Genomic DNA, 17,606 nt, shown 5'->3' with positions numbered 1-17,606 from the left:
GTACGTGCATGTCTGTCTCTCTTACCCGAAGCTCCTTTTCACTAGAACATTTCCCAGAGAAATTCTTCACTGTAGTATCACTGGGGTTTTCTTTGTTTTGGTTTTTTTTCTGATGAAAGAAGGATTGAGTTTTATGGTCTCGATTTCTCTCTTACTTTTGCCAACCTTTAATCAAAGAAAAAAGTGGAGTTTCTGTTCACTGCTTATGTATCAACCAGTTACCTATGGCCTCTCACAGGCATGTTGGAAACCTGCGGGGTATAAACAGAGCCAAGCAGGTATGTCTGGAAAACCCAAAGACACATGGAAATGTTCAGGTGTGTGTGGAAACAATCTTACAGTCAGTACTGAGTTAGATTTTATAAGAATCTGAATCAGGAACATGGTTGTCATGATCTCTATCCAAAAAGAGTCAAATTGATGACCTATAAGTTGTAGATGTTAAATGAAAACTATTTACTATTTAAGTGTGTTAATGTGTGAATAAAGTGGGGAAGAATACATTTCTTTATGTATATTATATATGTCTGTGTGTGTGTGTAATAGACATGTATATGCATGTGTGTGTGTGTGTGTGTGTGTATATACACACATACATATACATACACACACACACACATATATTTGTTGTTTAGTCACTAAGTTGTGTCTGCCTCTTTTGAAACCCCGTGGACTGTAGCCTGCCAGGCTCCTCTGTCCATGGGATTCCCCAGGCAGAAATACTGGAATGGGTTGCCATTTCCTTCACCAGAGGGTCTTCCCAACCTGGGAATCAAACCCACATCCGCACTGGCATTGGATTCGTTATCGCTGAGCCCAGGGAGCTCACACATATATACCTGATTGAGTTCACACAGACATGGAGGCTGAGGAGTCCCCAGTGCTGCGAGGGTGAGCTAAAGCCCCGGGAGAGGCAGTGGCTTGAGCTCCAATGCAAAAGCACTCAGGCTCAAGACCCAAGAAAAGCTGGTGTTTCAGATCCGGTCTGTAAAGACGAGAAGATAGTGTCCTGGTTGAAGACAGTGGGGCGAGGAGACCCCTCTTACCTTTGGGAGGGTCAGCTTTTTTGTTCGATGAATCTTCCTGGGCGCATGGTGTGGCTGGAAGAGAATCTGGGTGGCTGCTCCCAAGCGCGGATGGTCAATGTCACGGTGCCTGGTGGCCAGCTCCTGTGGGGCCCCCAGGAACAGGACAGAGGGAGGGGTTGATGAGCAGAGCAGTGTTGTGGGGAGGCTGGAAAACACGCACGAGGCTGTCATTAGGGGAAAGTTTCAGCTGAGTAGAGAGTTGACATGAGGCCAGTAAGACTTGGGAAGGTTGATCTGATGGGGGACTCGCCTGTACACTCAGGCTCTTCAGTCCAGAGGGACGGCTCCTTGGCATGATCCCCCTGGTGGGATTCAAAGACTCGCCTGTGGTGGTCTCTTTGCTGACAAAGGTCCTTATAGTCAAAGCTATGGTTTTTACACGGAGAAGGCAATGGCACCCCACTCCAGTACTCTGCCCTGGAGAATCCCATGGACGGAGGAGCCTGGTGGGCTGCAGTCCATGGGGTCGCTCAGAGTCAGACACGACTGAGCGACTTCACTTTCACTTTTCACTTTCACGCATTAGAGAAGGAAATGGCAACCCACTCCAGTGTTCTTGCCTGGAGAATCCCAGGGACGGGGGAGCCTGGTGGGCTGCCGTCTATGGGGTCACACAGAGTCAGACACGACTGAAGCAACTTAGCGGCAGCAGCAGCATGGTTTTTCCACTGGTCATGTATGGATTTGAGAGTTGGACCATAACGAAGACTGAACACCAAAGAATTGATGCTTTTGAACTGTGGTGCTGGAGAAGACCCTTGAGTCTTGAGCAAGGAGATCCAACCAGTCCATCCTAAAGGAGATCAGTCCTGACTATTCATTGGCAGGACTGGTGCTGAAGCTGAGGCTCTAATACTTTGGCCACCTGATGCGAAGAACTGACTGATTGGAGAAGACCATGATGCTGGGAAAGATAGAAGGCAGGAGGAGAAGGGGACGACAGAGGATGAGATGGTTGGAGGGCATCACCGACTCGATGGACATGAGTTTGAGCAAAGTCTGGGAGATGGTGGAGGACAGGGAAGCCTGGCGAGCTGCAGTCTGTGGGGTCGCACAGCTGGACACGACTGAGCAGCTGAACCACAGCAGCCATCAGCGTGGCACTGTCACACGGGTAACCTTGCACAAACACCCGTGCAAGTCCACAGCGGGTCCCAGCACTGGAATCCCTGCATCAGCAGTAACCGTCCCTACACGCTCATGAGCGGGACTGTCACCTTCTGGAACACTTGCAGATGACCGGCGTTCCCATGCAGGTGTCAACCTCAGTCAGGATTTCAAACCCCAGGGTAGGTCTGAGTTATCCTTCACCACAGTGTTGTGGGTATGACCCTACACAAAGCTTTTTGGTGAGATTTCCCGAGGAGGACTTCTGCACCTGCTCAGCCTGGACGGAGCCAGATGAATACAGACGTACCTGCTGCCCCTCCCCACGTGCAGAACCTGAGCTGGTCTGCTGCGACCTGGACTTGGGGGAAGTATGGAGCCCCCCTACTCCACCCAGCAGACGCAGCTCCCCCAGGCCTTGGCGAGTTAAACAGGTTCATAAAGGCCAGACCCTGACCCTGGCTCTGAGCGAAAATGTCCCTTTCTTCCCATCTCACTGAGTCATCCATGTAATCACTGCTGGTCCTCTATGTCTGTGAGGAGGAAAGGACGCCCCTTCCGCTGGCAAGGAGGAGTCCCGTCCAGACAGAGGGCTGGGGACGGAGTGCAGCCTGGGGTTCGACCCCCAGATCCGTGTCCTGGACCCTTTGTGCTGGAGGCAGCTGCTCTGTTCTCGCGTCTCCACCTCTGTGTTCAAGAACTAAACGACTTTATGAGACGCACCAACCGCCCGCACCCCCACCCCCGTTGGAAAGATGGTGAGAGTTTAGAGTTTGTCCCACCAGATGTTTTGCAGAAATATTCTGACTGATGAGAAAAATATGGACAAACTATTCCGGGAATGTCACAAGACCCGAAGTCATTCTGAATGCGTAATTTATTAAACGGATTCTGTTCTTCTCCTAGGACCACGGGCAGGGTTTCCTCTCTCCAAACAAAACAGTTTGCGGCTAATAGATTAATATTTTCATTGGGGGAGATTTATGGATCTGAACCTGCGGTTAATTAAAAAAAAAAAAATCTTATTCATATTCCATGGAGGGGGGATTTAAAATTGGTTAATACTTTCCAGATTGTTTTAAAACAGTCAAGAAAAGAATTTCCTTTGAGGAGCAGGGTGGGGGTGGGGGAGCAGGAAGGAGCGTGCTGCCATCTTCCTCCGTCAGCTGGTAAACAGGGCTGTCTTTGTTGATGCCGACTGTCTGGTTTGGGCCTTATCTGGTTTCTGCTTACATATTAAACTTCCCCAAGTAGAAGGCAGCTTTGCCCACGGTCAGAAGACATTGTTCTTCTGTTGTTTATGCGGCAGATCAAACACCAGCAAAAAATCGCCGTCTGTGGTCTGTGAGCCCCTGGTGAAGGGGCAGGCACGTGGTTTGAAGGAGGGACCCCCGTTACAGCGTTTCCACTGGAGGCTGCTCTCCCCATCTGTGCTGGGCACTCGTGTGGGCATAGAAGAGCCGTCCCCCATCTGCTGAACCAAGAGGCCTGATGAGCATGGCCAGGGTGGCTGTTTCTGTTTGTTCTTGTGTTTTTAAATCAAGTCAGTTAATTTTTGAGATGTAATTGACATACAGCTTTGTGTGGTGAGCTTGGGCTTCCCTGGTGGCTCAGGCAGTAAAGAATCTGCCTGCAGGGTAGGAGACCCAGGTCCAATCCCTCGGTCAGGAAAGTCCCCTGGAGGAGGGCATGGCAACCCACTCCGGTATTCTTGCCTGGAAAATCCCATGAACAGAGGAGCCTGGCGGGCCACAGTCCATGGGGCTGCAAAGAGCCAGGCGCGACTGAGACTAACACCGCTGTGCCGGTTGAAGCTGGACAACGTGTTGGTTTGACACGTTTACACACTGACATAGGATGTGGCTCTAGTGCTATTTAGCACCTCTGTCACCTCCCGTAATCGTCATTTCTTTTTTGTGGGGATAACTATTAAGGTTTAGCAGAACTTGGACGCATATAGTACGCCTTGGTAGACTGATTCACAATGCCACACATCACGTCTGCAGGACTCTTTCACCCGCCAGTTGCAAGTTCACAGCTGTGCTGTGTCGGGCTGGGCTCTGAGAAGGGAGGTGCAGGTGCCCCGGGGGGTACCACGCCCTTGAAATTCTTCTTCTTTTGCAAAAGGTCATTGTTTGATACTCGGATCAAATCGCTGCCGCCTTGAATTCCGTCCCCCTTGTCTCAGCGGTGCCATACCCTGGGGGATTAGCGATTTTAATTTGCCCCTCTACCCATAGGAAGTGTATTCCAGAATCTGTGTCCCTTTATGGCAAAGCAAAAGTTATCAATACACACACACACACCCCCTTCACTCACACACTCACAGGCATATACACACCACAGACACAAGCAAGATTTCTGCCCCACCTTAGAAGATGCGTTCCTGGAATACTGTTCGTTGTCGAGACAGTCAACAGATTGGAACCATGGAACAGTTGATTAGAAATAGCATAAATCAACATTTCTTGTTACTGGCTTACCTTAAATTTAACTTGTAATGAAAACCTTCAGAGCCGAGTGGGATTTTGTGCCGTTCAGTTTAACACCTAGTCACCTGCTTTGCCATTATTTTTAATGTGAGTGAAAACAAAGTCATTTGTTTCTTTGGTACAGATGTGCTTTTCTCATCCTGATCTTCAAAAATGAGATTTATAAACTTAGTTGTTCGGAATAAATCACCATCATGTTTTGTATAAAAAGCAACAAAGGAGAGGGGAGATACCCAAGGAGCCTACCCCAAACAAACAAAACTCTTTCCTGGAACTAGGAAATGAGTTCATCCAGTCACAGGAGTGTGACTGAAATAGCCATTGCTATATCCCATTAGCGTCCAGGCAGCTAAAGCTCACTGGATCCCAATTCCCCAGTTATTTCCAGGGAACGGCTTTTGAAGACTGAGTGAGCTAGAGGGCTGCAGGGTGTGTGATCAGCTCACAGACAGTCTTCTGATTGGTTGGTGGTGAAGTGATCAGGAGCCAATGTCATCAACCTTCTGGTTTCAACCTGTCTGGGGTCTATATATAGAATAGAATATAGTTGTTGAGGGAAAAATATAGTTTACTTCTCCCAACTGGTGGGGGTTTCAGTATCTGCAAAACAGCTCAAGGACATGGCTAAAGAATAATGTCTATAGCTCTTCAGGAGGAACTAAAGGTCCTTGACTTTGTTTAATCATTAATCATTGTTTAATGATTATTGTGTTCAGTTGCTAAGTCGTGTCCAACTCTTCTCAACCCCATGGACTGCAGCATGCCAGACTTCCTTGTCCTTCACTATCTGCTGGAGTAGCTCAAACTCATGTCCATCGAGTCAGTGATGCCATCCAGCCATCTCATCCTCTGTCGCCCCCTTCTCCTCCTGCCCCCAATCTTTCCCAGCATCAGGGTCTTTTCCAATGAGTCCACTGTTCACATCAGGTGACCAAAATACTGGAGCTTCAACTCTAGCATCAGTGATCCCAATAATTATTCGGGGTAGATTTCCTTTAAGATTGACTGGTTTGATCTTTGCTGTCCAGGGGCCTCTCCAGAGTCTTCTCCAGCACCACAGTTCGAAGGCATCAGTTCTCTGGCACTCTTTGCATAACGATCAAGCTATTATAATTTTGTCTTACTTGACTGCTTTCCTCTGTTTCTGCATGTTCTCATTTCTCTGATTAAGTTTATTCTTTGGAACGTGGGGAAGATCTAGGGAGCTAAACTTGCCCACAAACAAGAGGCAGGTGGAGGTTCAGGGGCGTCTGTCCCCGGAAGGTCCCATGGGGTCCTGCTCAGTTACCAGCTACTCCATTTTGTTCCTGTAATACCATATAGAGTTGAGACACAATCGAATAATCATAAACTATGCTGTGGAATCTTAAAACCTCGTTAAGACTTTGCATTCTGTTTAAAACCCATCCGTGTGTAATAGTAATTCCACGTCTCATTTTCCTTCGCCCACATTTTTAAGCCCAGTTGAAACTTGAGGAAGGTGCCTTGTGGTGCTGTTCAGCCTCTCCTCTCCTCCCAGCCCCTCGCAGGAGGGCTGAGAGGCACAGAGGGTGCTGTCCGTCGGCCAGGTGCGGGCTTGGAAATCTTAAACGCGCTTCAGTTCCCTCATATCACAAAGGGGCACAACGATAGCTCTGCTTTTCAGGATCAATCTGAAGACGAATGGAAGTGCTTCTGGAACCTCCAGTGAAGTGTCTGACACGTGTTTTCAGTTCTCACCACCTTTCCTTTTGAGTCCAGTTAATCAGAGTATTAACCCACCAACTGTTTTTAACACGGCCCAGCCTCCATGTTACTGTCTTCTGCTCTGTGGCGGGACAACACCCGGAGCGTCCCCTGGTCTGTCCACCTTTTGAAAATAAAACAGCAACGGTTCCTGGTTCCACAAATGACCCGTTGCTGATGTTTCTGTCTCTGGTCAGACATGTCCGCGTTGCCAAATGCTACTGTTCCGAGCTCTGTATGAGCTAAGAGGAGATGATACAAGCAGACTGTTTGAGCTATAAGTATATGGCTTTCAAGACATAAAAGATGCCATGAAAGACCCTGAAGATTGATATTCTAAGATCTGAATACTGGGAATTGTGTGTCAACTAAAAACGATGCACAGCGTGAGCTGTGAGTTATTATTTTGTGCAAAATGAGGACTCCAGCTCTGAGAGGCTGCTCCAGAGAGGCACTGGGGAAGGTCCAAATATGAGATTTTGCTGAAGGGGGAGCTCAATGCAATCAAGCGCCTACTTTACAAAAACTTTTCTGCTAGTCACGAGGAGCTGATGTCACCACAAAGGGATTCAGTGTGCTTCAACATCTGAGGAGATGCGAGGATTAGGATCACAAAATCAGTTCCTGAAAACATCTATCCATCTGAAGACGTCTTCCACCAGTTTCCTTGGAGCACAGAGTGCCTCCCTCTCCTCCCTGAATTCCCCGCGGGGGTGTCGAAGGTGCGCAGCTGCAGCAGTACAGGGTCCGATCTCCGCAGAGGCAGACGGCAGAGGCCCTTGTGGTCGTCGCTGTTCAGTTGCCGACAAGTGCTCTTGGCACCTGCCAACCTGTCGTTGACGTGTGGGACCGTCAATGGATAGGTGACAGAGTCCAAAGCTATCAGATGAAACACTTGCACAGATTCGTCCGGGTGGGTCTCAGCCACGGTGTTGAGATCGGGGGAAAGCATCAACACAGCCTGGCTCGTCTGCAGGGACGTCAGTCAGCCGTGGCCTACGGTCATTCCTGCCTCTGTTCATGTGTTAAAACCGCGTGGAAACACACATGTGATTGTCAACCTTCAAGTGACTCACGCTGGGGGAGAAAATGATCAGGAGTGAACATTTTGATCTCTTTATCTGTTTATTACTTTTATCTATTGGCGAACAGACAAGTGTATTTTACAGTTTAAAATATTCTACATGCTTAATAGCGTGTGTTGTAATTTCTCAAAATGTTCCGTATTTCGTTTGACTTAGTTATGTATCTTATTAAAGAGGTTCATTAATGACCGAGCACACTGAAAAAGCCCTCCACACATGCAAGATACATTTTTTTCCAGGAAATACTCCTATTCTATGTGTACCTTGCAATCTGAGTTTAGAAAGCATATCACACATAGTGTCGTATTTAATTAACATAAAGTCATCATGAAGGAGAAATGAATTTTTTTTAATTTCACATTTAACCTACTTTTATTCCATTTTATGGATAATAAAAGTTTAAAATGCCATCAGAAAGGGTCAGACAGAGCTCTGCTGCGTTCTTGGTTGCAGTGTTTTGCCAGGCGTACTTTTCCAGGATTTTCCTGCCTGTGTGACCTTGTTCCCTTGCTCTGTCGTGCCGACTCTTGCGACCCCGTGGACTGCGGCACACCGGCTTCCCTGTCCATCACCATCTCCTGGAGCTGCTCTAGCTCCTGCCGTATGTGCGGTTTCATTATTAAATGATTTCAAAGGGAAAAAAACGTGCTTTTAATGTCTAAAATGTAGACATTTGATTTTTTTTTTTTTTCCTGATACTCACCTTCCCACTTTAAGATAGAGTTTGGCTGTTAAGTAAAGACCTATATTTCTAGTGAAATCAACCTTGGCCTTACTGAAAAGTAGAAGGATTGTAAAGTTTGTATAGAAGACATTGAAATCTAGTTTTTTTTTTTTTTTTTTGCATTGTCCTCATACCAACAAGTTTTCTGATTATCGAGGAAAACACAGACAGTCTTCAAGCATCATTCCTGCCATCAGGTCAGCTGCCCTGGAAAACCCCCAATTTTGATCTGGTTTCTCATGAGCCATTACAGATTTAATAGCCCTGTCTAAATTACCCAGATTAACTCCAATGGTTCCTTCTGCCCAGAATTTAACTGCTTCATGGAGTAGGTCAGAGCTGCCGTAAATCCCCACCATAAAGACACACGAAGTGGGAGATGCTGAGGTATAAAGAAATACTCAATTCTACATAGGTGGAGTTCATTAACTGATTAACTTGCAAGAATGTGGAAAGGAACCGTGATGTTTTGCATATTTGACTCTGTAATGTTAATGAGAGCTAATTGTTCTTTACAAGATGTCAAATAACCACTCTGAATGGAATTCTATCCTATGTTACAAGCAGAAAAGAAAAGATGACACCAGCAAAGATGGATGGAAAACTTCTGTAAGAACAGGAAGAATTAAGACTGGTTACAGCTTCTAGAATTTTGTGAATTTTAGGCCAGACGGCTCTGACCATCCTAACTCAACCCCTTGCTAGCATGGTAGCCCGTGACCTTTTCCTTTTGGTGCGAGACCCCAACCCCCAGCTCACCTATCCTCGGAGAAAGAGAGAGCCCCGCTGAAGCTGGCCAGCAGCTCCCCGGGGTCCTCAGCTGCTTCACTAAACCTCCCGTGTCTCCCTGCTTGGCTCCATGCCTACTGAGTCACTTCGGTCATATCTGACTCTCTGTGGCCCTATGAACTGTAGCCCATCAGGCTCCTCTGTCCATGGGTTTCCCAGGCAAGAATACTGGAGTGGGTTGCCATTCCCTCCTCCAGGGGACTTTCCTCACCCAGGGATCGAACCCACCTCTCCTGTGTCTCCTGCATTGGCAGGTGGGTTCTTTACCACTAGCACCACCTGGGAAGCCCTCTGCTTGACCACAGTGTCCCTTGTCCACAGCCAGTGGCTTAGATTCTCAGCCCATTCCTCAAATCCGCTTTGCCTCATCATCTACGTTCCGTCCTAGAGAAACTGAGGCCATAAGCAGGGGTCCCTCTACTCCCTGAGATGTCCAGCCACCGGCCGGTATTCATCGCCTGACCCAAATATGAGGAGGGCAGCATCCTTCCACTGGGCCGAGGGGCACCGAGTCCAGACCCTCTCCTTCCTCCTCTGTCTTTTCGTTTCCTCCAGTCTTAATGTGCTTCTGCCTCACCATAGAAGCCTCCTGAGGTCTCCCCACTCCCCACCCCATCTGGTGGGCTGTTTCACTTTGACCCCCATCCCAGCCAAGGTCAAGGGCAGAGAAGGCCTTTTAGACCCCTCGACACCGACAGAGTCTGCACCTGCCTGCTGTCACCCCCTCCCCTTGCCCCTACGGTCTCTTCTCATCAGCTCTGTCTTCATCCGTAAAATGTGGGCACCTTCTTTCCAGGGCGCTCATCCACTCCCGCGATTTTAGTCGTCTTCATGTTGATGACTTCCAGGGCTTATTTTCTGGGCTTTTCTGAATTTCAGATCCTTCTAGCCGATTATTTCTTGGAACACCACATGAACTTCTAGCAAGTACTTCAAAGTGAACAAACACAGCCATGATAAACTCTGTCTCCCTCTCTCAAGAACACACTCCTCCTCTCGAGATGCCCCCCTGACTGCTGAGGCCCACTCCACCCCGCTTCCCCACACAGAAACTTACAAAGCGCCATCGACACGTCCCCCCCCCACCGACCCTGTGAACAGTCAGCCCTCCTCTCGCCCACCTGCCTCTCCATCTCCTCCACTTCTCTTCACTGCTGGTCTCTCCCTAGACCTGCCGGCTCATTTCTTTGCCTCATCTCTTCCCAGGCCTTCCTCGTAGCTCAGTCGGTGAAGAATCTGCCTGCAATGCAGGAGATCCAGGTTGGGAAGATCCCCTGGAGAAGGGCATGGCAACCCACTCCATTATTCTTGCCTGGAGAATCCCATGGACAGAGGAGCCTGGTGGGCTGCAGTCCGTGGGGCTGCAAAGAGTCGAACACGACTGAGCAACTGAACTACTACAGCTGCTGAGTGCTAATTCCAGGCCACCTCACTGGCTGCGGGGAAATCCCTGCTGCACCGCCAGGCTTTCTTTGCTTCAAGACCCTGGGCACAGCCTCACTTCCACGCCACCATGGAGACTCTTCTGCAGGACCCTGGGCACAGCCTCACTTCCACGCCACCATGGAGACTCTTCTGCAGGACACACGGGGCCCTGGCTCCTTGTCTGGCCTCATCACCCTCCGTCCCCTCCCCAGAGGCTCCAACTGTGCCGAACAACGCAAGTTTCCAACACACACATCACATATGATCCTGCCTGTGCACCTTCACGCGTGGTGCCAGTTATTCTGAGGATCACCCTGGATCTCGGATTTGCCTGGGCGATCCTCACTCAAACGTCAGCTCTTGAAACCGAAGCCTCGTCCTGGCCTGCAGCCTTTCCCCCGGTTCCCTTTCTGCACTCCGCAAACAGGCCGAGGCCTTCTCTGTTACTCTGCTTCCGTGTTGCATCCCAGCCGTGTTTTTCCCTTGCCTCTGCCTGTGGACACACCGTGTGTGCTCTTGAGCCTCCAAGGATAAGCTCTTTGTATCCTCAAGGGTTAGTGTTGTGTATTTGGTGGGCGAGTCCTTTGTGCTTAGGGCTTCCCTGGTGGCTCAGACGGTAAAGCATCTGCCTGCAACGTGGGAGGACTGGGTTCGATCCCTGGGTCGGGAAGATCCCCTGGAGAAGGAAATGGCAACTCACTCCAGTGTTCTTGCCTGGAGAATCTCATGGACAGAGGAGCCTAGCGGGCTCCAGTCCATGCTGTCGCAAAGAGTCAGACACGACTGAGCAATTAACACTGTCAACTTCTTTTTTCCTTTTTGTGCTCTTTGAACGAAAGGAATAAATCCATGAATTAATCATCCACCTCATAATTAAAAGATATTGATGAGAAGAAATCGTAGATTGCTCTCAGTTTAAAATCTTGACTACAAATATGAATTACAAAGCGTGCGGTAGAATCTGCTAGATTTCTATATGAAATACACAAAGTACTCATGACCTTCTCTGAGGAGGGGAGCCACTCAAGTGAGAACCAAGGAAAGCAGTGTAAATATGTTCTGGTACAACAAGAACCTTCCTTCCTTGCTTCCGGAAACAGCATGTGCTCTTAGGGACCAAAGCCCTATAAATACCACAGGGACACAGTGTCCAGGTGATGTCCATTATTCTGGAGACCAGACATGGCTGAGGTGACTTCACCGCTGGGGTTTGTTGACAAGCCAAGCCATAAAACTGTGTGCTTTTCCTCCTCACAGGTATTTGCGCCAGACCCTTAGAGAAGATATATCAGCAGCAGAGCATTCTCTGAACAGGGAGAAATTTGCTGTTTTGAAACAAGCCCTCAATGTAATTGGCTTCAGTAACTTGGTGAGTCATGCGGTTAAATATTCCACTGAGGAAATCAACCCTCTGCTAGTTTGTAAAAGTTATTCATTCAGAAACATTCCTCTGCCTCGTGGAGCCTGCATGCTAGTGGGAGAGAGCCGTGAGCAAACATCACGCCCAGGGCCACAGGGTACCGTGAAGATGGGCTGCCGTCTTCAAGAAGGTGGTTGAGACCTTTTCCCACAGGGACCACATGAGCAAAACAGATAAGAACTGGGCACTGGCTGACTCGAGAAAAATGGCAGACAGAAGGGACTGTCTGCTTCCAAGTACCACTTGGGAGAGTAATCTAATCACTCGATTAAACTATATTCTTGAATGCTATGCTTTTTTTTTTTAATTCTTAAAGAATTATCAAATACCTCCAAAGCCGAAACGTACTATTTAAAGTGCATACGCCCGCTGATACACAATGGAAATTTCCATGATCTCAGAAATGTTCCAGATTTCACGTACAGTATGACAGTCACTGGCCACTTGGGGTTGCCGGGCACGGTAGAGGAGGCTGAGGTAGACTGAGGACATGGATTTTTAACTTTTTTAAAAAAATTCTTATTAGTTTAAACTGACACGGTCTTGCATGGTTAGTGTTCACTGAATTGAATAACACAGGTCTAGAGAACAAGAGATGTGAAGTGTGCTCAGCCATTTCAGTCGGGTTCGACTGTGTGCGACCCCATGGACTGTAGCCCCCCAGGCTCCCCTGTCCATGGGATTCTCCAGGCAAGAATCCTGGAGTGGGTGGCCATTTCCTCTTCCAGGGGATCTTCCCGACCCAGAGAGCGAACCTGTGTCTCCTGCATTGGCAGGCAGATTCTTTACCACTGAGCCACCAAGACCTAGGAAATTCCCACAAATCTCCTTTTCCTAAGCATCATCTCTGTGTCCCCGACATTCAGTATGGGGTCACTTTAAATGACAGCTAATTCCTCATTAAATATCAACATAAGACTGCATGGGTAACTGGTATGTCTGTAGTTCATGAGCCAAGATTTAGTGACAGATTTAGTTTTTTTTTCTTAAACTCAGTATACATTGATCGATTTGGGTCCCTGTCTTTCCCCTCGGCTCATGGGGCAGCAAGGGGTGGAAGGGGTTGCAGGGCGACAGCAAGGGAGGGGTAGGAGGTGGGGGCTCCCCCTCAGTGGATGGTCCACGCCAGCCTCACTGCATTCAGGGACTGGAATCCTAGGAGCGAGCGACTGTATGGCGTTTTGCTCTCTGCTGCTCTTCTGTCCATCTCCAATCAGGGACTGGAATCCTAGGAGCGAGCGGCCGTGTGGCGTTTGCTCTCTGCTGCTCTCTCTGTCCATCTCCAATCAGGGACTGGAATCCTAGGAGCGAGCGGCCGTGTGGCGTTTGCTCTCTGCTGCTCTCTCTGTGCATCCCCCTGTTTCTCTCTTTCCCGAACTCCTGCCACTCGCACTCTTCAGTCTTTGCATTTGCTACTTTTTTTTTTTTGCTGTTGTTACTTCTTTTCCCTTCCTCCATTTATGTCTGCAATCTCTACTCACTTACAGGAAACTGAGATAGAGAGGCGGGTAAGGAATCATTCCACCAAGTATCAGCTCGTTGGAAACGGGGCTGTAGAAACCCATGACTGATCTTCAAAGACAGGGCACACAGAATATGTCCTCCACATAAGGGGCCAAACAGGGCATTTAACAAGCTTTTTGGTTAAAGAAATTCATGCAATTAAGCCAAGACCGAAAAGTGATCGTCTTGATCCTCAGGTATGACTGAGATGGTGACAGTTTTAGTCCATCAGCAGGAAAAGATCAAGTTAGACTGGGAGGAAGGTACTTCTGGGCTGGCAAGACCCTTGAGTCAGAACTCGTGAGTGTGGTTCCGGGAGATCTGACCATGAAGGTGATCCTCCATCACCAGCAAGACAACAGGGGGCTTGCTCACCGCATTGCTGTCAATGCCTTGACAGCAGCCACCGCCCCCTGCTCGCAGAGCAGCTTGTTAGTATCCCCACACCGTCACTCACCTTCGGGCTGCTTTTCACCGTTCTGTCTCCCTCACGGTACGGAACCACAAGAACCTTGATGACGGAACAAAGTCTTCATGTCTGTGTCCAGGAGTGTGTCTCTTTTGGAGCACTGGGAACTTTAATGAGGAGTTACTGGATTTATTTAAAAACGGGAGAGGGAGCTGTCGACTGGATTTATTTAAAAAACAGGAGAGGGAGATGTTGGGTAGCTTAAGGAGCTTGGAAAAGGTTATTCAGACAGGCACAGATCAATAAAATCTGAGGCCCTAATTTGTGATTTGGAGGCTACCAAAAGCATGTCTAAGTAACGCTGAAGTCAGAGAGGATTATACCTGAAAATGGCACATTATCCTTCTCAATGTGCTCATTTTAAAGCTGTTAATAATAAAACTACTTGTCCTGAAAGCTGGAAGTTCAGCACGAAATTCACGGATGGCACAGGGACTACACTGTGCAAATGAGCAAATGAGAATTGTTCTTAGAAAAAAACTCTCTCCGGCAGGAGCTTTTCCTGCCCAAAGTACCAATTAGGAATCCGGGAATTACTGGGAATTTTTAAGGCTAACATTGCTTGCCCTAAATGGGGCGTGCCCATTTTCACCATTGATCGGTGGTTCCCTTATGGGACATTCTGAGTCGGAAAAAAATCACAGCCGCGCATCATTTTGTTTAACCTACTTGGAGGTTTTCCAAAGGATCGGTCTCTGCATCTTTTCTTCCTAAGCAACACCCTTTATCTTCTCTGTTGGTCACCCGCGTAGGACGTGGAGAACCTGTGCGTGATTCTGGCAGCCGTGTTGCACCTCGGCGACGTTGGCTTCACCGCTGTCTCCGAGGCCGACTCCGCGCTGGTGTCTGACCTCCAGCTCCTGGAACAAGGTCAGTGGAACTCATGGACCGTCGATGCCTTGACGTGCAGTTCTCCAGGCTGGCCAGTAGATGGAGACACAGTACAGAATAGTCAGGGGGCTCACCCCACTTTCTGCCAGAGTGGGATTCAGGGAGGGTGGTGGGGAAAACAAGCCAAGATCCGCTTTCTTCTTTTGTCTTTCTGGTCGTGTGAATTAATAAGATGCACGTTGATGTCCCCACGCTGCCCGCCTGAGTAACAGTGTTGTTGCTCTGGCATGTAATTGGGCTTATTTATATCGTTCTGAGTTTTCTCCACCCCACCCCTCTACCCTGTATATTTGGAGGGCATGTTATTAACTAAACATTTAAACAGAACATAATTACTTCCCTTTAAAGATCTTGCCAAAAACCTATCTCCTTTGAAGTGGCCTTGTTAGTCACTCCCAGCTTTTTTTTCAAAGTAACCTTAACAGACAATGATGGTTGTGGTAACTACTGGTATCTTTACCCCATATCTAAGTGATTTAGCCAGAAATTGGGGAAAAAAGCATCCCGGGCCGTTAGTAAGGGTGAGGAGGGGGAAACTCCTGCAGCAGCTTAATGCCGGAGCCCCAGGAGCTCTTCGACGTTTTAATCAAGCCGTTTCTCTAGTTGAATTTGCCAATTTCAGTGGTAGCTCCGTTTCTTTGAGACACACATATTCGAATGGGTCTGTACACACTTCCCAACTATAAAACGCCATGTTCTCGCTGTCAACATGTGTGTAACTTGATGCTTTCCTCACCGCTTTAATTTCAGTGGCTGGAATGCTACAGGTATCTCCGGATGAGCTGGCATCTGCTTTAACCACCGACATCCAGTATTTTAAGGGTAAGGTTTCCTGTACTTTGCCTTCCACCTTTGTGAACTTTTGAGAGACCATTCTGATGAGCTGCGTTTTTATAGGTAATGGGGCATTTTAGACATAAAGTCATCAACCCAAGAGGATTTGTGCAATTAAAACATCGGCTGTGGCTGTGGCCGTGGTAGCAGCCCGCCCTCCTCCTTGGCGAGCACCGTTTTCCCTCTGCTTCATCAGACAGAACAAGAGCTGCTGCCTCCTGGGCACTTGTGAACTGAAGGGAGCTGTAGTGGGTGCTATAAGCACTGGATTTTTTAGCTGGCACACATTGCTAAGGCATGGATTTAATTCTTTCCATTTTCAGCGCAGTTGCTCATTCGTGTCCGACTCTTTGCAGCCCCATGGACTGCAGCACACCGGGCCTCCCTGTCCATCACCAACTCCCGGAGCTTGCTCAAACTCATGTCCATCCAGTCGGTGATGCCATCCAACCATCCCCTCCTCTTTCCACTTTAGTGAATGAGAAAACTAAGATTCAAAGAGGCTAGATAAACTTGAGCATCAAATCACTCGTAAATGGCATGCTGGGAATTAGACTCTGACGCCATTCAACTCATGGGCTTCCCAAGTAGCTCAGTAGTAAAGAACCTGCCTGCCAATGCGGGAGACACAAGAGATGCAGATTCGATCCCTGGGTTGGGAAGATTCCCTAGAGAAGGAAATGGCAGCCCACTCCAGCGTTCTTGCCTGGGAAATCCCATGGACGAGGAGCCTGGCGGGCTACGGTCCGTGGGGTCACACGTAGACAGTCGGGCGTGACTTGACGAGTGGACACTCCCGAGGTCGTCTCTGTGGTGTGGGTCTGCACTCAGTGTGCACAGAGGGACTTCCCCAAACGTCCTTCCCTCACTCACTGTAGCTCATTGCCTCACCAGCCTGCCTCTGGATTGTGGTTTTGAGGGCTCCTCCTCCGTTGGATTTTTTTTTTTTCTCAAAATCACCGATATGTATTTTTGTAATACATAAATACATAAACTGGCAGGGGCTGCATTTGTCAGTCACAGCATGTTGGTAGCGTCTTCTGATGTGTGCGGATGTGGAGGGATAAACAGCCCAGCTCTGTTGGCTTCTGAACGAGGAACAGCCTCGTGCTCACTTACTCTCCCCTCCTCGCTCTCCCAGGAGAGGTGACTACACGGCGGCACACCGTGGCGATGGCTGAGTTTTACCGGGATCTTCTGGCCAAGTCCCTGTACAGTCGTCTGTTCAGCTTTCTGGTGAACGCGGTGAACTGTCGCCTCCGCGGTGACGAGGAGCCCAGCAGGTGGGTGTGATGGACGCCTCTCACGCGTCCTTCCCGCCAGGGCGATTCAGCCAGGCTTGCTCTTAAAGATGCTTCCTAGTCCAGTGTCACTAAAACATTTCATTTTAGTGAGGTGATTCTACTTTCAGGATTTCAGAGACTATTTTTTTAAGGGATTTGAGCCCCCCACCCACTCCCCTAGGTGAATTAATCAGTCATGTCTTGTGCATAGAGATGCAAATGCCTTCTCTCTGGGCTGAAGCCATACGCGGCCTTTTGAGCACCCAGAAGTATGAAGAGACGTGTGCATCTGGGGCGAGGACCGTTTGAGCATATCTGCAGCCCTGCCGCTGTTGAGACCCCCGTGTCTCTCTAGACCCGATGGGATGCCGTGTTTCAGCTCGGTCATCCCTCCTGTTTCCTTCCTTTTTTGGGGGTTATTTGATGAAGCGTCTCTATGGTAACCACGTTGACTCCTGGCCTCGGTCATCTTTAAGCAGCAGCTTTTCGGGGCTCTTTGATCATCTAAAAACGACAGATCCCCTCGGCACCTTGCCGATGGAAGGCTTTGTCAGTATTCTCATCACTAATGATGACCTTGGGCAGGGCAGGCCCCTGGAAGCGAAATCACGTCCAGGAGTCTTTACACGTCTGCTGGTCTTTGAACGCCGCGTCCTGAGGGTTTCTTTGTTGTCCATACAGACTTCACCAAACTCCTGAGAGCCGCTCCTTTTAGAGGGTCCCCGGAAAACATTAGCACAGCCCTGTATTATCAGGAAAGTTCTTAAACAC

The 17,606-nt window shown here is 48.6% G+C and overlaps 1 protein-coding gene across 1 annotated transcript in view; it reads left to right on the top strand.

Annotated features, from left to right (window-relative positions):
* MYO16 (myosin XVI) overlaps positions 1-17,606 on the top strand; it is a 322,068-nt gene that overhangs the window by 177,784 nt on the left and 126,678 nt on the right. The window contains exons 16-19 of the mRNA XM_010831550.1: positions 11,693-11,804; positions 14,580-14,697; positions 15,469-15,540; positions 16,694-16,835. Coding sequence (XP_010829852.1) covers positions 11,693-11,804; positions 14,580-14,697; positions 15,469-15,540; positions 16,694-16,835 — 444 coding nt within the window. The remainder of the gene's footprint in view (positions 1-11,692; positions 11,805-14,579; positions 14,698-15,468; positions 15,541-16,693; positions 16,836-17,606) is intronic.

The sequence above is a fragment of the Bison bison genome, unplaced genomic scaffold (assembly GCF_000754665.1).
Source record: "Bison bison bison isolate TAMUID 2011002044 unplaced genomic scaffold, Bison_UMD1.0 scf7180017864527, whole genome shotgun sequence".
Taxonomy (NCBI): domain Eukaryota; kingdom Metazoa; phylum Chordata; class Mammalia; order Artiodactyla; family Bovidae; genus Bison; species Bison bison.
This window is presented reverse-complemented; position numbering and strand designations above follow the sequence as displayed.